Source organism: Apiospora kogelbergensis, assembly GCF_038363985.1.
Source record: "Apiospora kogelbergensis strain CBS 113332 chromosome Unknown utg000005l_segment0_segment0, whole genome shotgun sequence".
NCBI lineage: Eukaryota > Fungi > Ascomycota > Sordariomycetes > Amphisphaeriales > Apiosporaceae > Apiospora > Apiospora kogelbergensis.
In genome coordinates, this window is record NW_027117422.1 from 5,715,889 (window position 1) to 5,737,102 (window position 21,214).

The window sequence follows — 21,214 nt, forward strand, 5'->3', positions numbered from 1 at the left end:
AAGAAGTTATCAAGCGTGATCACAATAACGGGGTTGTAGCGGACCCATCACCATCTGTTTCTTTGGAGGAGTGGTTAGTACATGATGTTTTTTCACTTGTGCAACATAACAATTGCTGAGCAGTCGACTTACCAAAGCCGGCACGTGTAGCATCAGCACGAGGATCGGCACCCTTAGCAGCATTTTCAACATTGGAAGTATCATCAAGGAGCATCGCTCCCTGACGATCCTCCGCCTCCCGCGGGACAGACGAAGGGGCCGGAAGCGTAGTGGGCAACGGGATCTTGGGGATCACCGGGTGCGATGGGTCGAACTTGCGCGTCAAGGCCTCGCGGTCCGGACGGCGTCCCGCAAGACCAAAATCATGCTTGCTGTAATCGTAATCGCGCTCAGCAGCGGCCTGTTTCGGGTCCTCGTGGTACCGCAGGGCGAAGGCGGCGCTCCAGGGGAAGGCGGTCAGGCTGGGTGTGGTCCATTGCATAAGCGCGCCCAGGTCCACCCTGTGACAGATCTGCGGCTTGTTCTGGCGACAGGTAACGAGGTAGTACAGGTCGTCCTCCTCCCTCTCGCGCGTGCCGGGGGCAGGAACGTTGCTCGAGGGGCACCGGTCGTATAGGTGCCGGCTGGAGTTGCACCGGGGACAGGCCATGACGTAGCCCGATCTGCCGACCTTGGACACGCAGTCCTTGACCTCGTGGCCCTCGCGCTTGCAGTTGCCGCACTTCTTCGCGGATCTCAGATCGTCGCCAACGTGTCCTGAATGAGATTCGTCCACTCTGCTGGTGGGGACAGCAGTAGTAGCAACAGCGCTGTTTGTGCTTCGGAGGGGCTCTGGTGCGGGAGGGGACTTAGAGCGGGACCTCACACCTAGAACATCCCGCACCGGGCGATACGCGAGAATGTCTCGACTGTTGACCGAAGGTCTCTGCTGGATAAAATCATACGGTTGATCTAACGGCAGGTATTCCGGCTGGTATCGGCGGGGCTCCGGTGTTCGCTGACGATATGCCTCATGGAGTCGGGCTTGCGAGTACTCAGCTGCCTGATGTTGGGGATGCCATCCTCGGCCAAGAATCTCGCGGTACCCATGTACAGACCAAGCATCGTCCGGCGGCTGAACCGGCCTCATCGGCAGCTTGGCACGGGCGTGAAGGTCGTGTTCACTTTGCAAGTGCTCAGGGCCAGAAGAAAGTGGGCGAGAACTGCGATCGCCCTCCTGGGACGACCCAGGATGAGGCGGCAAAGGATGTTGTGCTGGGACAGTGGAAGGCAGCATGGTACTTCGAGAGCCCCTGTTCAATTGGGAAGAGTCTTGGCCTTGAGAAGGACGAGGAGGGAGCGTGGAAATACCATCGTTCGAGGCAAAGTGTGCGCTCTGAGGCACCTGGCTCGAATGCTGGCTGTCACGTGCCTCACCCTGAGGTCTCCTACCGCCTCTAAGTGTGGCACGACCATTGCTCGATGAAACTTGGGCGCGCTGAGGCTCCTGGTTCGAGCGCTTGCTACTACGTACCGTCCCAAGATTGCCGCCGCGATTTGACTTGGCTCCGCGGCGAGCCATCGCTTCTCGGTCGTGCGTTCGGGCAACCTATGTAAGGTGTGAAAACTTCTCGAGGCGTCGCGTACACAAGTGACTGGACAATCAAGATAGATTGCAGGCGCGGAGTTTTGTGCGAACAGTGACAATAACGAAGACCAAAGGTCGCCGCCGATGGATAGTAAACGCCGCTGAGAAGGGCGGGATGACGTGACGGGGGAGGAATGGAGCACGATTGGAAAGCGCTTTTCAAGGGTGCGAAGATAAAAGAGATCACGACTGTTGTTTACTCTGCGCAAACTGTTGGTTGGAGATTGGGAAGGCCCAAATCCACCTGTTCAAATAGCAAGCAGTGGACTGGGGAATGTTTCAGGGCAGCTTGTCCAAAAGCCTCAGGGTGGTAAGTCTCTGGGCAGCAAGCTGCAGCTTGTATTCACCACTTGGCCACATTTACTTTACATTGGTTGGCGGCCCTAAAAAGCATCAAGGTCAAGCACAAAGATACCGAACAAATAAGGGGTTCGGTGGGGGCAAACAAGGTAATCCATTGGAAATGCTAACATCAGCCGTATATCAACGACCGACGATTACCTGGACCAAAAGAAAGTCAGTCCCTCACGTCTCTGCTAAACCAGAAGATCCCACCACCTCGACTGATCTGACCAGATTTACAGTCTCCAATTCTCTCCAGCATTATTGTTTTCCATTTCCGAGTGCAACCCATATTCAACGGCGGGTTGAGCAGTGCTTTTAGGTGCCGGTGAGCTCCTTATCTGGGATTTCAGGAAATACTAAATCCTCCCAGGTTGGCCTATAATCGCCCAGAGTGGGTTGAGCAACACGATTTCCATGTACTTCGATATCTTTTTAGGAAGACCAATCATTATATCCCCTCAGCCGCCCGCAGTGGGATACACGGCGCTTTGGGTCGACGGGGATAGGGATGGCAATGATGACGGGAGCCAAAGCCGCAAAGGCCAGTGAGGCGATGAATGCCTTGTAGAAGGTAAACGACGTGGTGAAGGGGACTTGATTTTGGGTGATAAGGTTCAGTAGAGCCACAGCGTGGTGTTGTGAGTTGTTCTGGGATAAGAATCTTAATCCCGAGAAGATGGGGTTAAAATAGTCATGATATAGGCTGCCGTGGCGGTAGCATCGTGTCCTATGATTACATATATGATTTCACCCGATATTCCAGATCTACGTCATCAAAAGTCTTGATGGGCGCTCTCTCGATAGCCTCGATAGCATAACTTTCTGAGACATTACGTCGTCGACGAAACCTGGTTCCGCCGCTTGCGACCCAACCTAGTATGATTCGAGTGGCACCTCCTTCTCTGGCTTTGCCAAGGAGGCCTAGGATTATGTGTTTCGTGGAGTGTATAACTGAGGTTGAGGCCGCGCAAGGTATCCGACTCCCAGTCGCCGGTATACAAGCGTGTCCTCCCCCCAGAGAAACATCAGGAAATCGTGCAGTATGTTGTTGGTTCTGATACAGGCAGAATAAAGCTGAAGATACAGGTCTTCGAGATCGGCCGGCTTCAGGGGCTCATCTAGCATATGGCCAACTTCATTTCGAGAAAAGGAGCTCGTATCCGGCGGAACAATTAGTTTTAAGGACCTTATCCGAGCTGAGATCACCAATGCGAGTTGCCGCGGACTCAAGCTCGAGCCGTAAAGTTGGGATTTGTTCTCGAGACTAGAAAAACGTCCGTCCTCTGGCAAAGCTGTCGTTTCAAATGATAAGAAGGGACCCCAAGACCACCCTCATAGAAAGGGGGGACGGCATGCAGGGACAATCCATTCCTGACCAAGAAGTAGCTGAGCCATTTCATCAACTGGAATCATCCTAGAGCAGCTAAACTTCAAAGAGTAAGATATAATTACTCTCGTTAGTAGAATAAATGAAGACTCGTAACGATATCTTAATCGAGGTCACGGTGTGCTTGCCATGGAACCCCAAACGCTCGCCACAGACGCAGCTGATAGGGGAACTCGCGAAGTCTGGGTAGAAATATGAATGAACGTATTATACAAATCTTTTCTTCGTGTAATACGTGATAGTTAATAAATACACATTGCCCTCGGACCAACCCTAGGTCCCGAAGGGGACCAGGAAGGCGATCAAGGCCAGGCCATCGCTAATGCGTTTCCAAGCTCTTCCTTCCCAGCTGAATGATTCAGAGAACTTTTGTTTTACCCGCCCAATGATACACGCGATGGTCGTTGGTCAAGCTCATTGACACTGGCCAAGCGGAGGAAGTGTCCATGTTGATTACCCAACAGCATAGGCTTCGATCAACCCATGATCATACCCTTCATGCCGGCCAGGTCACCTTCCTTGGCTGCGATTTCGAAGTAACCGTAAATAATGCTGTCAAATTGTTAGCGGAAATGCGTTGGGCTAGCGAGGGGCCATAGTGATAACTTACGTCACAGCCAAAAGGGTACCAGTGCCAGAGCCGAGGGCTCCCATGAGGTCACTGGCGACAGAGAGGGCACCAATGCAAGCACCGCCAAAGGCGGCGGCAGTGGGGATGATGCGCTTCAGCTCCTTGTACATGCTCTGGTCACGGTGACCAGCCATGACAAGACCCTGATCCTTCAGCTGCTTGGCGACATCGCGAGGGCTTGAGCCGGACACCTCGATCCAGGTCTTGGAGAAGATGGCGCAGGCAGTAAGCATGTAGGCGATGTAGACAAAGGTGTGGATGGGGTCGAGAAGAGCGTCCTTGAAGTTCAGGGGAGGAGACATGTAGTACACGAGACCGGAGATGGCGGACAGCTGGGCGGAGCCCTCCTTGGCCTCCCAGACTCCGAAGAGACGGACGAGGAGGTTCTCAGAGAAGCGCGAGTACAGCATCTGGCTGATCAGGAAGATGTTGGAAGACAGAGCGGACTGCAGCATGATGGGCATGTTGGAGGTGTAGAAGAGGCGGACGGGGTACGAGCCGCGGGCACCTCGCTGGCGCGAAGACTTGACGGGGATCTCGACACGGAAGCCCTGGAGGTAGATGACGGCGGCGAAGACAGCCAGAGTAGCCAACAGGTTCATGATGTTGGGGAGGTTCTGTCTGTAGAAAGCCTCCTGCAGCGCGCGCTGCTTGTTGGGCCAGGTCATCAAAAGGTGGAAAAGGGCGATGACGGCACCCTCGAACTCGGGGCCGCGGCCGGTGTTGATCGAGGTGGGAGAGAAAGCCTTCCACATGATGGACTCGCAGATGTTGGTGGCGATGAACAGAGAGATACCGCTGCCGAGACCGTAGCCCTTCTGGAGGAGCTCGTCGAGCAGGATAACGATCATACCGGCAACAACGAGCTGGAGGATCAGGAGGAAAACGATACCGGCACCAAGATCGCCAGGGGGTCCGTAGAGACCGGTGAAGACGTAGACGGTGGCGGTTCCGGCGCTCAGGATGAATGCGAAGAGCTTCTGGGCGGTCTGGTAGAGTTCGCGATCGGACTTGAGGTCGAGGTTGACATCGATCATGTGGGTGCCAGCAAGGAGCTTCCGAAGTTTAGTGATTGCCGTTCAAGCGCGGGAAGACGGGCAAACGGCACATACCTGGAAGACCATGCCAGAGGAGATGATGGGAGTGATACCGAGTTCCATCAGGGTTCCGCGGTTACTGGCCATCATCATACGAAGCCAGTAAAGCGGATCAGAGGTGTCGGAGGAGACAATGCCGTACAAGGGCATTTGGCTCATGACCAAGAAGATCAGCAGCGTAAGACCAGTCCACATCAACTTTTGGTTGAAGGGCACCTTGGTCTCGGGCTGCTGAACCTCGGGCAGGAATGCCACGAAGGGCTTCACGAGCTGTTTTGTATATGGTTAGCAAACATCCTCAGCTGCTTTCGCCATGCGTTGCTTCGTTCTGGATTGAGGAGGATCGCATCGATATGGACGGCCACTGGCAGGTGACACTTACATCGAGAAACCGTACTACATTCGAGAGAAAGACAGCGTTAGCATTGTGTTCCATGGCGTAAGGGATGGCATAACCAATTGCAGGCGAATTCGTCGCATTGCGTCCGCGAGCTTCGTCATGGTGTTCAAGCCAGATTGGGACCCGAGCCTCTGGAAGCTCTGGATTGGCATGGAATGGTGGTGGCAGCGCCCAAACTTACAACTACTCATTATGGCGGTAATATCCCAATGGGATTGAGAAGCGGAAGGGAAAACTGAATGGAAAAGCGACTTGTTGTCCCAAGAAGGCTGGGATGTCGCGGCTGATGGGGAAGGGGGAGAACTATAAGGAAGGAAGGAGGGAAAGTCGACGTGGTCGGAATCGAAGCGCACCAGCTTTCGCGATGTTGACGGAGCCTGTCTAGTCAGTCAATCTGGCTTTAAAAATTGCCCCAACTAATCCTAGGCGGGCAGCGAATATGTGTCCAGAAGCTCGAATTTCGGTGGAGCTGCCCACACGTGACACAAGTTGCGGCAATCTGGCAGGAGATGGGCTGGGAAGCTTGGGCGCTGATGACTGTAGGACCCCGGTTTTGGGGGTAGCGACTGGGCGACTACCCGCTAGCTGGCGTGCTGAACCGTAGCTGGAAAGCAAGGGATGGGATTCGCTAGGGAACGTTAATCCGAGCCGGACCGGGGGATCACAACCTTAATTTTTGAAAAGGAGACGAAGAAGGGACATGGTCAATGCACAACAACTCAATTGAATTCAGTGAGAGAGCTGCCATTCATTGTGTGGGTGTGGGTGATGCAGGCATTCTTTGCTCGGGATGCATGCAATGCGCCACTAGCAATATCCAGGTGGACATTTTGCGCAACGACGAATGAGAGACGCTCAATAAAATACGAATAATCCAGTCTGGGCCTTATTTCTCATGAGTTCATGATACTGCCAAAACTGCCCTCGAGATTCGCTATCCGCTATGTCGCAACCATGTCTGTCGCAAAGCAACCCCGACTGCCCCTGGTGGCCATTATGGGGACCACAGGCACTGGCAAATCGGACGTAAGTCATCACCAACAATATCTGTGTAAATGTGCTCGGTATATAGAAACTAAACTGCGGTGCAGCTTGCCGTAGACCTGGCCGTGCGATTCAATGGAGAAATCATCAATGCAGACGCCATGCAGATGTACAGGGGCCTGCCCGTCATCACCAACCAGATCTCAGCCGAGGAGCAGCGCGGCGTCCCGCACCACCTGTTGGCGACTATCGCACACGACCAGCCGACATGGACCGTCGGCGTCTTTGCGCGGGAAGCGGCCAAGCTGATCGGCGAGATCCGCGGCAGGGGCAAGCTGCCCATCATTGTCGGCGGCACGCATTACTACATCAGCGCCCTGCTCTTCGATAACAGCCTCGTGGACTCGCAGACGTCCGAGAACCCAGAGGTGGCCCACGTGCCGCAGACGGATACGCGCGAGCGGCATGCGATCCTGGAGGGGCCGACGGATTTGATGCTGCGGAGGCTGCGCGAAGTGGATCCGGTCATAGCTTCGCGATGGCACCCCGACGACAGGCGAAAGATCCAGCGGTCCCTGGAGATCTTTCTCACTACCGGTAGAAAGGCTTCCGACATATACGCGGAACAGCAGGAGGCCAAGGCTTCGGTTGCGCCATCGTCCAGCCCGTGGGAAGCGCTCATGTTCTGGGTGTACTCGAAACCCGATGTGCTCAAGGAACGCTTGGATAAGCGCATTGACAAGATGGAGAAGATCGGATTGATGGAAGAAGTTAGAGAGCTGCATCATTACTTAAGGGATCAATCGGCCCTGGGAAACGAGGTCGACCGAACACGGGGCATCTGGCAGTCAATTGGCTTCAAGCAGTTTGAGCCATTCCTCGATGGGGAGAGGGATGGGGTTTCCCCCGACGACCTGGAGAAGCTGAGGCTCACTGGGCTCGAAGATATGAAGACAGCCACACGCCAGTATGCGCGATCCCAGTTGAGATGGATTCGCTTGAAGACAGCGCCAGCCCTGAAGGAAAGGGAGGCCCTGCGGTATTTTTACCTATTGGACAGCTCCGATGCCTCCAACTTTTCAGAAAACGTCCTGTCGCCCGCAAGCGATATCACCAAGCTGTTTCTCGGCGGGGAAGAACAGCCTGCTCCTGCTGGCGTCTCCGAAACGGCGGCTGAGGTGCTCTCAGCCTTCAGCGATGAGAACATGAAGCCCAAACCGATCTTCGAGGCCCGAAATTGCGACCTCTGCAATGTTACTCTTACCACCGAAGACCAATGGAGTAAGCACTTGAAAGGCCGTAGCCATCGACGCGTGTTGAAACACAAGAGCAGGACCGCATTGGTGCCGGTAGATGGTGATGAGAATACCATCCAGACAGGATAAAATCAATGCACCCCAGTCGCCGGCGGGAGTAACAACTCGACCCCATCTTGATCATACAAACGACATACAAATACATTTCAAGATCTTAGCTGTGATCTACCAATACTGGTATTTTTCAGGGGCTGAAATAGCGATCCCTTAAGGTGCTGGCAAGAAGTGCCTTATCATCAATTGTGTACAATTTGTCCTTGATCGTAACGTGTAGCTGTTGTCAACGAATCAAGGTTGGTGCTCAACTTCTCCTCCAGGTCCTTCCAAAACGTCTCATCTTCTCAAGTGACGGCAAAGCAAAGTTTCTCCTCTCATGTCTTTAGTCGAGGTTCATTCCATCTCCCTCTATCTCCATCTGCTCGAATCTCTGGGCGAGCGCTGTGGTAGGACCAGCGACGTTCTCTTCGGTCGGGTCGGCCATGGCGGCATCGGGAGTCTAAACGAGGTTCACCATCAGTATACTCGACTCAAGTAAATATAGGAGTGGCTGCTTACCTCGCCTTCCTTCTCGTCCTCGTCCTCGTCAAATCCGCCGACGAGCTTGTAAAACTCGAGTTCGTTACAAGCCATCTCCTAGATGGCCGGAGCCGAGTCGAGCAGTTGCTGGGCGGCGGTGGCGGTGGTGCAGTGCTCTTCTGGGGCGAATGGCTCGCGGGGGTTCTGCTTCCAGGCAACACGGGCACCCAACACAGCGGCAAACAGGTCCAGAAACACGGACGCCGACATCTTGGAGGCCCAGGGGGTGCGGGCCTGGACCTCCTCGACGAAGGTCAGAAAGGGGACGACTTCTTCTTCGTCGTCGGTCTTCTCGCCGGCGAGCAAGGCCGCGGTCGTCAGCATGCCCGTAAGGGCTTCGTCGAGAAGCTTGCGGTGCTCTCTCCGCTTCTTGACTGATTTGCCGACAACATCGGCGAATCGCAGCTGCTTCAAGAGCTGGTGGTCTCGGCGAGCCGAAGACAAGAATGGCTTGGCATTGATCATACCTGCACGAGGCAAGATGTCGCCGAGATCAACAGTGTGTTTGGGCATTATGGCGGCTTGAGGAATGTTTGGGAACTTGAGTTTTTTGCTTGTTGAATTTGATTCTAGTTAGAACACAAGAAAATAAAAGTTCAAGCGGCTTTGAAAGGACACTGCAAGTCATGTCCCTAACAAGTATCCACCATCATAGCTTAGGGACCACCACGCCTTACTCAAATACCCAAGTAAACCATATAGTTACTAACATATTGAAACGTAGTGGTTAGCTGCCCTGAAAAGTCGTCTGCTAAGGTTCTGAGGGTTTGATTCCTACTGTGGGCGTTACCTTTTGGAGCTGGGGCCGTGACCATTGTTCAACAATGTTCTATAGTGTCTAGTGTAACTTCAACAATAAGTCCACTCAATGGGCTTCTAGTCACTGGGTAACGTATATAGAAACTTTTCTGCCTCCCTTTTGAAAACCTCTATTACCTCCTCTAATCCATAAGGGGGAGGAGGGCGCCGTCTGCCTCTCTGGTAACAGCCTATGATCTACTCTGGGTCGGTGGCGTGGCCGGAGCGCATACGCTCTGTGAAGCAAACCCTCGTCAATATCCTGTTCTATGGATAGCTTGTATCTTGGCAAAGAGTTTGTTCTGTTTTAGAGATATCCCCAATAGACATATCCTGCATGTCTTCATTGCATGTTTTTACATCAAACCTCCATGGGTGGAACGATTGCTTGTAAGCATGTATCATCAATAGATCTCCGGGTGACCCGAATGTGAGGCTGTCAACTGAAGCAGCAACTGCCCTGAAACTTGGTCAACTCAGGCACCACTGCAGGCACCACTGTAACCAAGCTCGCTGGGGTTAAATAACCAAACAGAGTCACAATTCCTAACATTCAGTTGGTACAGTGGTCAGTCACTCGACTCTTGATCACAAGATATGTACGCAGACCAGAGGGTTCGAATCCCATCATGAGCGTACCTGTTGGGTTTTCCTTAACAGGCTGGGGCTATGATCATACCATTAAAGACCTCTAGGTTCTGGCGCACTGCGCAAGTTCGTCCACGAAAGTGGGCGTTTAGGCTACCGTGTATGGGCATAGTAATCTTTTTCTTGCCTTTTTCTTTTTTCCTTCCTATCCGTCTGTCCTCTGCTCTTATTATGCGGTTATGTTGCGAGTGGTTTAGGTAACTTTCATATCTTTTTGATGTTGTTCAGGGGGTTCACGTGACTTGAGTTGTTACAGCTCCCAATGTTTGTGGTTTATTCGATGAGATATCGACTTGACTCTCTTACACTTGATATTCAATATAAAACTCATGAGTTCGTATTGACATACCTGTTGCCACTGCTTAATGAAAAGATAATTTAACGCTGGTTCTTGCAGCTGAACTGATTGATCGTCAGAACTAGCTATTCCAAAGAGCAATTACCGGCTATTGGAATTGAGAATATCACATGGGGGACGACTACAAATTTATGCCTTCAAACACTACACTGAATCGGATACCACAGCTGTCAATAGCTAGGGGTCATGCCCAGCATACATGCAATGCGGCTGGCATACATCCATTACACATGTATTTCGTGGTCTCGAGAAAACCCTTGGATTTGAAGAGATCGCATAATTTGTACAGCTTAGATGCTTCAATCAAATAGTAGAAATATGTACAAGAAGACCTAAAAGTCGACCACCATTTGTCCATTATCTATTTTTCCTGCACCAGGAATTGCCCATCCATATCGTGTGCAGCACTGCCTAACCGCTCCATCTTAGGCGGCAGCGAAGCCAAGCGCGAGCAGGCTGAGGCCAAGGCCGCCGAGAATAACGTTAACGACAGCGGTGACGGTCAGCAGCAGGCCCGAGACGAGGACGTCGAGGCCGATGACGAGGGCGCTCAGGGCGAGCAGCAGCGGGTTGATGCGCAGGAGGAAGGGGCCGAGGCCGAACTTCTCGATGATGGAGCGGATGGTGGACGCGACCTCCTGGACGATGTCGAGGACCTTGGCCGTGATGCACGCGGCGTCGCACTTGTCACCGTCCTCGCCCTCGTCGCCGGTGTCGGTGCCGTTGTCTTGGCGGACGACCACGACAGCCCGAGCCGCCTCGCGTTGCGACTTGGACTGGGCGGCGGCCTGCTTCAGGGCCTCGGTGATGGCGGCGAAGCGGGTGTTGATGTCGTCGGCCAGGGCGGGGATTTCGAGGACGGAGGGCTTCTCAACGCTGTCGCGGGTAGCATCTGGGGCATCGCTGTTAGTTGGGTGATCATGTGGAGGGCAACATAGCCAGGGGTCGATCGTGGTGGAGTCTTACTGATCTGAGTGGTCTGTACGACGATCTGCTGGTACAGGTTGTCGAGGATGGTACCTTGCGACTCCAGCTGGCGCTTCTGGGGGGCAGTGACGGGGACAGCAGCAGAGAAGACGCTGGTGGCCATGAGGAGGCCGGCGATGAAAATGGACTTCATGTTGGCGGTGGGTGGATGGTGGTGCTGTCGGTGCTGACGGGTTTCCTCGAAAGCGCTCAGATGGGGGCTGGTGCTAACACTGAGTCGATCGATGAAGGCAATGTTGCTGTCCAAAAGATCTGCATTCAGCTTGGGAAACCGCGATATTTATCACTCGAGATAACTACATACTTTTCCATCTAGGCTGGCTGACGTAGTGTCTACCACCAATGCTACATTACGGTGGTCTAGCCCATTTAAGGGGGCTGAACCTGGACGGAAACAGTGACAAACGTTGAGATCTGGAGAGAATGACATCAAGTACCGAGCCTAGGAATCGGAATGAGCCAACGGACGAGGAGAGCCTCATCGCCCATTGCATTGTGCATTGAGGGCCGTTTAATTTGCCCAGATACAGTGGGGCCTCGCTGGCGACCGGGATGCCGAGCATGGCTGTAGCGTCACATCGTGGCCTTAGCTGCCCGTCCGATCCGGCCCAGGCACAGCCAGATTCCGTCATGGACGCTGTGGCTACCACCCAAATACCGGTTTCCCGTCCAAATGCGTCAGTCTCTGCCTCCCATCGCTCAGAAACTGACGATGGAAGTTCCTGAACTCACAGTTTACAATGACAGCGACGATGAGCCCCTGGACAGGGGGTTACAACGCAACCGTCCGAAGATTCCCACTAGCCAAAATATCCTCATTGGGAAATTCTCCGGCCGGCTCCTGGCGTCTGATTGGGTGTTGCATCTGACGAAACCGCGATCACTGCTCCTACCGCAGGGCTGGCACTCGCAACATCCGATCTCAAACCGTCTAGATTGACTTGCCGTTAACAACCTCTCCATTCCCAAGGGCCATGCAACTCTGCGCTATTCGACTTGGCGATCATCTTGGCGTTGATTCGCCGTACACTCGCGTGGGCTTTCTACTTAGGCTCTCCACGTCCCACAGTCGTATTAGTGGTGTCTTCTATGTCTCGCGCTTCCCATTATATTTGCATCGCCATCACATCCTACACCCGGTGAAATCAAGCACAAGAACTATACAGAGACCAGATCATCGTATGAGGAAGAGCTAGATCTTTTGAAGTAGGAGAACTCGGAGACGACCTTAAGGCTCAGTGCAGTAGTCGGTTCTCTGCAAAGGTTTAGGAGGGCAGTTGTTAGATCCAGCGGTGGCTCTTACCGGTATAGGCATTGATATTACACACCTACGCAAGCCACAACATCCTTTCCCATATGATGGCACAACAAGGAAAGCTTACATTGAAGTCATACTTGATGCCCTGTCTCTTCCCTGTGCCCTATTTTGATCTCGCCCTAGCCCCCTTTCTTTCAGGGCTTACCGTACAATTGTCGTTAACTGAGTGTTCAGAATATCACACGAGCTAAGCTCGTGTGATATTCTGAGGAATCATTCGAGAAAACTCACGGTGTTAGGACAGCAAATCCATCACTCCAATGTTGTACGTCGCGTCAATGCCAATCAATGCTCAGGTTGAAGTGCCTGCCTTGGCTCTCATAAGGGGTTGCTTGCCGAGGGCTTATTAGATCTCCTAATGGTGTGGCGGGTTAGTTGGAGTACTGGTTGGAGAAATGATTGAGATGCAATAGAGATATCACCTACATAATTTTTACAATGACCATCCTAGCTCCTTGCAGCTTAGTCGTATGCAGCATCCATGCACGTCCTCGGAGGGGTTTAGCGGTGAGGCTGAAACTCCGACTTCATTGCCGGCGTGCCTCTTTTCATATCCCACTCACGCGTATTTACTCGTCGCCCGCGCCAGTAAACATCAACCATCGCAGTGACGCCAACATAGCCCGATTGATCGATCAAAAGGAAGATGCGGACGAATTCCAGCGCCTTTGATCTTGGAGACTGTGTCCAGCCTCCATCTCTATTGTCATTTTCACCTGCGAGTTCGCAAAGAATGCGACGGCAGTGACAGTCACATCTGCAGCAACATCAGACCATCACGAACATGGCTGACAAAGAGGTGTAGAGTAATCTACCAATTTGGAAGCCGGAATACTCGGATCTGCTCCGAACAGAAACCATTGGCTTCAACCGAACGCACTCATGCAAGCCCCGCGTTGTTTGATGCACAACGCCGTACACACGGAGCGGGATCCAATGGCATGCATTTGCCGGCACCGTACTCAAATTGATTGAGTACCGACCAGCACTGCAACTTCCCAGGCCGGCGGCAAAAACATCAACCAGCTGCGCCAACATGAAGTCCATCACGATCATTCACGATGCCAATCTTTCTCGACTTGTACTACCATGATGTCTCTGGCCCAGGCGAGTTCATATGAGAAGAGCATTACCGGCTCAAGGAATGTCCAACGGCCGACAAGAAGGGCGAACCAGCTGGTACCCGGAAACAGAGAGCAGGATGGAGAGGTTGGCGAATGGCCAGGCTGGCGAGGCGAAGCGAGAAGTATTTGCCCGAGACATCTCGGGTCGCGTGCCCGATGAGTCCGAAGTCAAGTCCGAAGGCCAAAGGCCAAGTCCTGTCTACTGTCTGGGGATGGAACAATCTAGCAGCACAACGACATGTCCGCCTCTGCGTCCGCTACGCCGTAGGTGAGCGTCGGTGGAGTCTTGGATGGAGCCTATTAGGTAATGGCAATTTCTGGGACGGCCGGCTCCGACGCCGAAGTCGAGGTTTAGCAGCCAAATGGAGGCCAGGCAGGTCTTTTAGCAAGCACCGATCGTGGAGTAGATGGAGACGGTGAGTTCTGGGGATGCTTGGGACCTGCTGGATATGGTGTGGTTGTCGGTTGTGGTGGCGGTTCTTGCGGTCTGGCACATTGCATTGGGTTCGACCCACTTTGGCCACCCTCGGCTGCTGCAAAACAAAATCTGCTTTGCTTCCCTTCGCTCATTTGAAAGTGCAGCAATTGTCGTTACACAACTCTGCGTCAGTGGACTTGAAATCTCGCAACCCTCGTTTACTGCCGGCGCTTTGTCGCTCGCTTGCCTGGTGTCTGGGGATTATTGGCAGTCGATAACACATTAAATACTGTAGCCTTTCAATCACGGTTTGATCAACTCGTCCGCTGTCTGTCCCCTCTCTCGCGACATCCATCTGTCGAGAATCGGCTGTTCTCTTGCAAGAGGGCGTTCGTTCATCGTTCGCTGACGGCCCCCTCTCCTCTCCTTTTTCCCCTTCATTTTTCTCTCTCTCGTCGTGAAGGTTCAACGGGTCAAGACTTCCATGAACCCAAACCACCAAAATGCAGATGACAGCTGCTTCGTAAATCAAACTGTTGGTTCGACTGCCCAACCGCAATCGAACCTACCAGACATGCACTCGGAGAAGAGGCAGTCGCGGTCCGACGCCCCCAATCCGCAGAACCCTCTCGTCGTGAGTTCCGACTCTTCTAGCGAAACCATCTGCCATGACGAGGAAGAGGACACCTTCCCCGAGGGTGGGCTCGAGGCCTGGTCCGTCGTGTTCGGCTCCTTCTGTGCCATGTTGTCCGTCTTTGGCATCATCAACAGCGCTGCCGTGTTCGAGTCCTACTTCTCATCGAACCAGCTGAAGGAGTACGACCCCTCGACCATAGGATGGATCTTCAGTGTCTACCTCTTCATCGTCTTCTTCGCCGGCATGCAGGCCGGGCCCATCTTTGACCGCCACGGTCCGAGAGCGCTCGTTGCCGCTGGGAGCTTGCTGGTCATCGCCAGCCAAATGCTGCTCGGCCTGTGTACTAGTAAGTCTAGGTTATACGAGCCGTGTCTGTGCGTTGCTAACCCAGATTTTCAGGTTACTACCAGATCATGCTGACGTACTCGGTTTTGGCCGGCATTGGCGGCGCATTGTTGAACGTCCCTGCCTACGGAGCCATCGCCCACTTCTTCAAGGCACGTCGCGGTTTTGCTACGGGCATAGCCGCCACGGCCGGGTCGGTGGGCGGTATTGCATTCCCCTTGCTCATGCAGGGCCTGCTTCCCAAGGTGGGGTTCGCCTGGACAACGCGCATCATCGGCTTCATCCTGCTGGGACTCGCCATTCCGGCCAACACCCTCATCCACACGCGCCTGCCGGCGAGCACCAAGGTGGTGTCGGTGCTGCCCGACCTCTCCGTCTTCCGGGACCCCAAGTTCACCCTCAGCTGCGCCGGCATCTGGTTCATGGAGTGGGGCATCTTCGTGCCGCTGACCTTCATCGTCTCGTACGCGGCCGACTACGGCCACGAGGCCAACTCGTCGTACACGCTGCTGGCCCTGCTCAACGTGGGCTCCTTCTTTGGCCGCTTCATTCCGGGCTTCTTCGCGGACCGCATCGGGCGCTTCAACGTCATCGTCATGACCATCGGGCTCTGCGTCGTCACCATCCTGGCCTTCTGGCTGCCGGCGGGCGACTCGTGGCCGCTGCTCATCGTCTTCGTGCTCACCTTCGGCTTCGCGAGCGGCAGCAACCTCGGGCTCTACCCCGTCTGCCTCGGCCAGCTGTGCGACTCGCGCAGCTACGGCCGCTTCTTCTCGACGGCCCTCATGGTCGCCAGCTTCGGCACCCTGACCAGCCTGCCCATCGGCGGCGCCCTGCGCGAGATCGGCTCCACCCAGACGGGCTGGAACGCCGTCATCATCTTCTCGGCCCTTTCCTACGCCATCGCCATGAGCTGCTTCTTTGGTGCCCGGGTCTTGGCCGTCGGCTGGGGGCTGAAGAAGATATTCTAGAGTCGCATGTTTCACTACTATCTTCGGAGGGGTCAAAGGTCTGAAGTTTGTAATACCTTGGTAGATTCCATGTATTTAGATTCATTGTAACACTGGCTCGTATTGAAAGACAGACTCGTGTAACGTATTAGAGGATCAAATATATATCGCAGGTTCACCACCCAATTTGTTAGCCGCAGCATGCGGCAGTACAACCGAGCACAAATTATAGCTCCCCTACTTATCCATCCCCAAATTCTTGTGCTGTGTATGATATTTGCTTGCAGAATCTTGGTCAAAGGTGTAGATGGATAAATCAGGACAACTAAGAGTGCAGACATGGAGGCAACCTCTGTTGTAAACTGAAGTTCTCATCACAGTCCGAGCACTTGGAAAAGCTCTCCTGGTCTTGGATATTCACGTTGGAGATCGGGGCTATTACCCCAGTCATCCAGAAAGCGCCAGGGGCGATAAATCTGGCTGTAACTCTCGGGAGTCAGCTCACGGGTCAATCCATTGCCGTGACGTAGTCCGATGACGCGCATATAGAAGGAAGCTGGCTCATTTGCTTCGTCGTGGTAAAGCTTCTCGAAGGCATGCGTCCATTCCATCCACCAGGGCAATTGACCTATCCGGCAACTATCGATGGAATGAACCTTCAGCTCCCGCAGCGCTGTCATTTTCTGTCGCAACACGTTGCAGCACTGGGAGATGAAGTCGTCGGCGGTACACAACGAGAGGGTCATTTTCTGGATGCGCGGTAGGATTCCCTGAATTCCAGGGCCTTGCAGCCAATAGAGAAAGATGGTGTCGATTTCGAGATTGACCGGTGTGCCGCGGACTGCGTCGACGTAATGATTCTGCTGCAGATAAACCCGGGACTCACTACAGGCATGCAAGAGAGCGGGCGCCGGGGCTCTGAGACGATGGATGGAGGGAGGGCCGTAATGCAACTCGCGAGGCTCCATACTGAAAAGCCAGATCTGTTGGCGGAGCTCCGGGGGCAGACGCGGGAAAGGATGGAACTGAGCGCCATTGCTTAACAAGCTTCTCTGAGTGGTATTGAGACTGAGGTAGTCTTGGCTGTCATTTAGCAACATTGTCGTTGGAGTGAGTTGGAGTGAAGCTGCAGAAGAATAAACTGGAAAGAGACGTTGAGTAATGAAGACACGGGAAGAGTGAGGCGGGAAGACTATGTATTGATCCATGCAGTTAATGGAGATCAGCTTCAGCTTAGAAATTTGATATCACAGGGCTACCCAATGGAGCGGTAAAGTTTGACATATAAAGTACGGAAATTTATGGTACTCGTCGCGGCGGTGAAACCTAGAGCTGTATGAGTAGCAAGTCTACCACATACAGCCCCCCAAAATAAGATGTAAAAACAACTATCATGACTAATCGTGGAGTGGCAGTCTGCTCTGAAGACTACATTCTAGAAGTTCAACATGACGTCTTTGTTACCCAAAGGGCCTGTTGGTTCTTTGGCGTTTCTCACAAAGCTCAGTATTGTCTTGCGTAATAAAGGATAGTGGAATAGAACACAAAGAATATTCAACGTTGGAAATTACAATGAACCTGTTGTCTCTATATAGGACGTAGCGCTTCATGCAAGCTTGGTTTGCAAGGCATCATCTACAAGTCTGTCATTCATTCACTTTACAGCGTTGACCGCATTTCTTCTCTTGTTCACGTCTTGACTCTCCAACAAACCACCCCTTCACGGCTAACCTCAAGAACATATAACTAATTTCCTTAGGAGTCAGGACTTTCTTCTTTTACCCCTTTCTTGTAACCATATCGTTTCAACTTCTGTTACTTATTCACATTCTTTTGCATATTTCATATTAGCCACCATGACCAACTTCCCGACCTTTGGCCTGACCCTCGAGGAGAAGGCCAGCCTGCAGACCGACGTCAACAACCTCATCACCGAGGCCCACAAGATCCTCCATCCGGCCGGCTACCCGACGGACCACGACTACGATTCAGCCCTTTCCGTCCTCGCCGAGGCCATTACCCTTGCCAAAGATCTCTTCGACGATGAAGAAGAAGAAGACGAAGAGGACGAGTACGAAGACGAGGATGAGGACTATATTCTGGACCAGGAACAAAAAGACGCCACCAAACGCCGCTGCGCCGCGGGGAGGAGCCTCGCCAACGCCCACGTGCTCCGCGGCAACATCCTGCGCGCCCAGGGCCACATCCCCGAGGCCCGCCACGCCTACACCGAGGCCATCTCGCGCTACCCGGACCACTTCCCGTCCTCCGCTTCCACCACTCCCATCTCCTACTCCCCCATCCGATCCTCCGTCCCGCGCTTTCTCACGTACCCAGAACCCAAGACCGCCGAGACACGAGAACGAACCCCGTACCCGCGTCGCAAGTCCGCGACCCCGCCGACCAACCCCGCGCAGCAGGCCTGGAACGCCCTGCTGGAGCTCAGCCGCCACCAGGACCCCAAGCCGTACCCCCGCTCGCGTCGGACAACCGCCGAGGCGCCGCCGCCGTCGCGCGGCGCAACAGCGCCCCGAGCAACGTCAGGACCCTGTCGAAGCGGGAGAAGCGCCGCGCCGGCGTGTGGACCGCCGGGTACCAATGCGAGACCGACGGCAAGCGCCCCAGCCCGGCCGAGGCCCGACAGGCCCTGGTCAACAAGCACATCGACCATCTGCGCCAGCGCCGGGAGCCGGATGTCGTGGTCCGGGCGGTCGCGGCGCGCAAGAATGTCAGGGTCGTGGAGGCCGATTCGGATTCGACCGACTCCTCCACTTCGTCGGCTACCTTCTCGTCGTCCGACCGCAGCATCCAGCACAAGGAGAAGTGTGGGGATTTGCGGTCGCAGATGCAGGCGTGCAGGAACCGAGGAATAACGAGGCAAGTAGGGTGGGTTATGGCGTAGGTAAGCTGTGAGTGACTATGTACATATCTTAGAGACCTGTCGTATCCGTATGCAGGCGAATCATGTGTTGCGTACCTCGGGCCAGCTCCCGTGGAAGATCCGACCATGGGTCCTCAAGTGCGATCCCATAACAGTAAATACACAAAATAAAAGCATGGCTTTAGTCTAGAAAAGAATAGAGAATCTATTCCAATATGTACAATTTGCTCTAACAGGTTGTTTACACCGTCGTACCTATAATTCATCATCTTCGCATCGCGGTAGATTGCCCGTCTAAACTCCTGATTTTGACTTTGGATGGACCAGCAGCCATCTCAACCCAGTCGCCTGCTGGAGTCCACGTTCCCGCCTTGGAGTAGTCCCAACTTGAGCTTCCATCCATGTAGCCAAACCTGAAATACTCGTCCAGTTTCAGGCTGCTGTTGCGCGTCCACGTAAAGCTGCTCTTAGCGTCGTCATCGTCGAAGTAGCTTCGGAAGCGCTCGACATCATTGACCAGAATGCTGATTCCGTCAAATTCGGGGCCAGGGGATGCACCCCAATTGAAAGTGATGTTCCATAGCGGCGCGTTCAAAGCTATGATGGGCGCCACGATGTTCGGCAGTGGGGACTCGAATTGACCGTCTCCCAGCAAGGCAGTGGATGTCTGGAGTACCGAGTCGAAACCCCACCTTGCGATTCCGTTGATGAAGAGTCCCATGAGAATGCCCTGGTAAAGCAGCGACGGGCGCGTTTGCATGCTCGTTCCTGGAAGCAGCAGTAGAGCAAGGATATAGTGATGAATGCGAAGACTGAGGTCCGGCAGCACAAGACATATAACGATGCCAACGATGAACAGCAGGTACAGCTTTAGGAACTTCGTGAGCCGCCCTTCCTGGCGGAAGAACCAGATCTGTGAAACCATGATGACAACCAAGACGATTACGATTATAGCAAGTGCAGCCTTGGCGCCAGGTTGCTGCTGAAGGTCGTGGGCGTTCAATCTCTGTATCGGTATGAAGTCGAACGTATAGTTGGTAAGAGCGCCCACCCAGCAGCCGCCAAGCCAAAGAACGGTCTTCTCAACTTGCGCAGTCAGTCCCCTTAGAGTGCGCTTGACGCCCATCTTGTCGTAGATTACCCATGCGCAGAACATGGCCGGCAGGAACTTTCCGAGAATATTCGAGAACAGCCCGGCGATGGACGTATGACTGGGGGCGTCGGATGCCATGCCAACTTGCCAGAAGATGCCGATGAAGACGGAGAAGAAGAAAAGCGGCGCCGAAGTCGTGAAGAGAGACAGCACAGCTGTGAAGGTCACAGACACCGCAAGGAGAGGCCACCGCACATCCTTAGAAGAGCATTCGAATCCAGCAGGAAAGCCGAAGGACAGGGGAAAGTACGAGTCAAAGCCTATACTGGAAATCCCGTTGCGCGAGGACGCGGGAAACCCCGTATGTTGTCCGTCGAGTTTGACAACACCACAGCCACCACCCCCGTTGGTGATGAGACCTGCATGGATGGCCGAGCCGCAGATGAAGGAGTCGCCTCGGTATCGAGCAGAAGAAATGTTGCCATTCTCGGCCGGGCCACCTACGATCAGTGGCTGGTATACGACCTCCTCGGTACCTACGGCTCGGGGATTGAGGACTCGGTAGCTGGCGCAGTTGGCGGGGCACTTGAATGCGAACCCAGAGCCGCTGAATGGCCGGCAGGCGCTTCCATCGAGTCCGCATTGGTTGCCAGACATCCAGTATGTCGTGCCGCAGGTAATGTCGCTAGGAGTCCCATACTCTGCGACCTCGCTAGACAAGAGGCCTTGTCGCATTACGAGACAGAAGGTGAGAATCCAGATGACGACATAGCCCATGTATAGCCAAGCCTTGTACTTCGTCTTGGGCAGGTATCGCTCCAACAACCAAATCGGAGCATGCTGCACGGCAGGGAAGAGAGGGTTGATCTTCCAATCTTTGGGCTCAGGCGGGCCCCTCGACCAGGTGGCTACCCTGGTAATGAGCTTTCGCGCCGGATAGGGCACCCATTTCCATCGTTTCCATGCTCCTTCGTCCTGCATGAAGCGCGGTGTTGGCAAGTTCGGGCTGTCGTCGATGTCGAGATGTCCAGCTTGGGCGATCGGGGCATCCGGGTGGTGGAGGTGGGAGTCGGAACGGGAAGGCTCGGAGGGTTCGATGTCGGAAACGACTTGGACAGACTCGTCTCGATTGTCGCCGCCCATCTCTCTTTACTGGTTTGATACGCACAGCCAAGCAACAAGCGACAGGCCTGCGACGCAATGTAGCATTGGCAACCGTTTGCGATCTCGGACTAGGCTCGACTAGGGCGAAGGGTAATGTCGAACGCCGGGCGCAAGATCGACGAAACGAAGG

The 21,214-nt window shown here is 53.9% G+C and overlaps 10 protein-coding genes across 10 annotated transcripts; 3 read left to right on the plus strand and 7 right to left on the minus strand.

The window, feature by feature from the left end:
- Positions 1 to 19: 19 nt before the first annotated feature.
- Positions 20 to 1,561, minus strand: PG998_008537 (uncharacterized protein; the record flags this gene model as incomplete). The annotated part of the gene is made up of 2 exons (XM_066875353.1): positions 20 to 60; positions 133 to 1,561. 2 exons carry the CDS (start codon positions 1,559 to 1,561, stop codon positions 20 to 22), a joined length of 1,470 nt encoding a protein of 489 aa, XP_066731298.1.
- Positions 1,562 to 3,835: 2,274 nt separating this feature from the next.
- Positions 3,836 to 5,678, minus strand: PG998_008538 (Protein transport protein SEC61 subunit alpha; the record flags this gene model as incomplete). Its single annotated transcript, XM_066875354.1, has 5 exons — positions 3,836 to 3,911; positions 3,970 to 5,045; positions 5,103 to 5,357; positions 5,470 to 5,483; positions 5,669 to 5,678. The coding sequence occupies 5 exons, from the start codon at positions 5,676 to 5,678 to the stop codon at positions 3,836 to 3,838; spliced, it is 1,431 nt and encodes a 476-aa protein (XP_066731299.1).
- Positions 5,679 to 6,366: 688 nt separating this feature from the next.
- Positions 6,367 to 7,856, plus strand: PG998_008539 (uncharacterized protein; the record flags this gene model as incomplete). The annotated part of the gene is made up of 2 exons (XM_066875355.1): positions 6,367 to 6,513; positions 6,579 to 7,856. 2 exons carry the CDS (start codon positions 6,367 to 6,369, stop codon positions 7,854 to 7,856), a joined length of 1,425 nt encoding a protein of 474 aa, XP_066731300.1.
- Positions 7,857 to 8,166: 310 nt separating this feature from the next.
- Positions 8,167 to 8,417, minus strand: PG998_008540 (uncharacterized protein; the record flags this gene model as incomplete). Its single annotated transcript, XM_066875356.1, has 2 exons — positions 8,167 to 8,283; positions 8,343 to 8,417. 2 exons carry the CDS (start codon positions 8,415 to 8,417, stop codon positions 8,167 to 8,169), a joined length of 192 nt encoding a protein of 63 aa, XP_066731301.1.
- Positions 8,418 to 8,420: 3 nt separating this feature from the next.
- Positions 8,421 to 8,876, minus strand: PG998_008541 (uncharacterized protein; the record flags this gene model as incomplete). The annotated part of the gene is made up of 1 exon (XM_066875357.1): positions 8,421 to 8,876. The coding sequence occupies one exon, from the start codon at positions 8,874 to 8,876 to the stop codon at positions 8,421 to 8,423; it is 456 nt and encodes a 151-aa protein (XP_066731302.1).
- A 1,716-nt stretch (positions 8,877 to 10,592) lies between these two features.
- On the minus strand, positions 10,593 to 11,287 carry PG998_008542 (uncharacterized protein; the record flags this gene model as incomplete). Its single annotated transcript, XM_066875358.1, has 2 exons — positions 10,593 to 11,059; positions 11,134 to 11,287. 2 exons carry the CDS (start codon positions 11,285 to 11,287, stop codon positions 10,593 to 10,595), a joined length of 621 nt encoding a protein of 206 aa, XP_066731303.1.
- A 3,301-nt stretch (positions 11,288 to 14,588) lies between these two features.
- PG998_008543 (uncharacterized protein) lies at positions 14,589 to 15,967 on the plus strand (the record flags this gene model as incomplete). The annotated part of the gene is made up of 2 exons (XM_066875359.1): positions 14,589 to 14,997; positions 15,051 to 15,967. 2 exons carry the CDS (start codon positions 14,589 to 14,591, stop codon positions 15,965 to 15,967), a joined length of 1,326 nt encoding a protein of 441 aa, XP_066731304.1.
- A 353-nt stretch (positions 15,968 to 16,320) lies between these two features.
- PG998_008544 (uncharacterized protein) lies at positions 16,321 to 17,046 on the minus strand (the record flags this gene model as incomplete). Its single annotated transcript, XM_066875360.1, has 1 exon — positions 16,321 to 17,046. One exon carries the CDS (start codon positions 17,044 to 17,046, stop codon positions 16,321 to 16,323), a length of 726 nt encoding a protein of 241 aa, XP_066731305.1.
- A 756-nt stretch (positions 17,047 to 17,802) lies between these two features.
- Positions 17,803 to 18,848, plus strand: PG998_008545 (uncharacterized protein; the record flags this gene model as incomplete). The annotated part of the gene is made up of 2 exons (XM_066875361.1): positions 17,803 to 18,209; positions 18,284 to 18,848. The coding sequence occupies 2 exons, from the start codon at positions 17,803 to 17,805 to the stop codon at positions 18,846 to 18,848; spliced, it is 972 nt and encodes a 323-aa protein (XP_066731306.1).
- A 244-nt stretch (positions 18,849 to 19,092) lies between these two features.
- On the minus strand, positions 19,093 to 21,063 carry PG998_008546 (uncharacterized protein; the record flags this gene model as incomplete). Its single annotated transcript, XM_066875362.1, has 1 exon — positions 19,093 to 21,063. One exon carries the CDS (start codon positions 21,061 to 21,063, stop codon positions 19,093 to 19,095), a length of 1,971 nt encoding a protein of 656 aa, XP_066731307.1.
- Between the last annotated feature and the right edge of the window lie 151 nt (positions 21,064 to 21,214).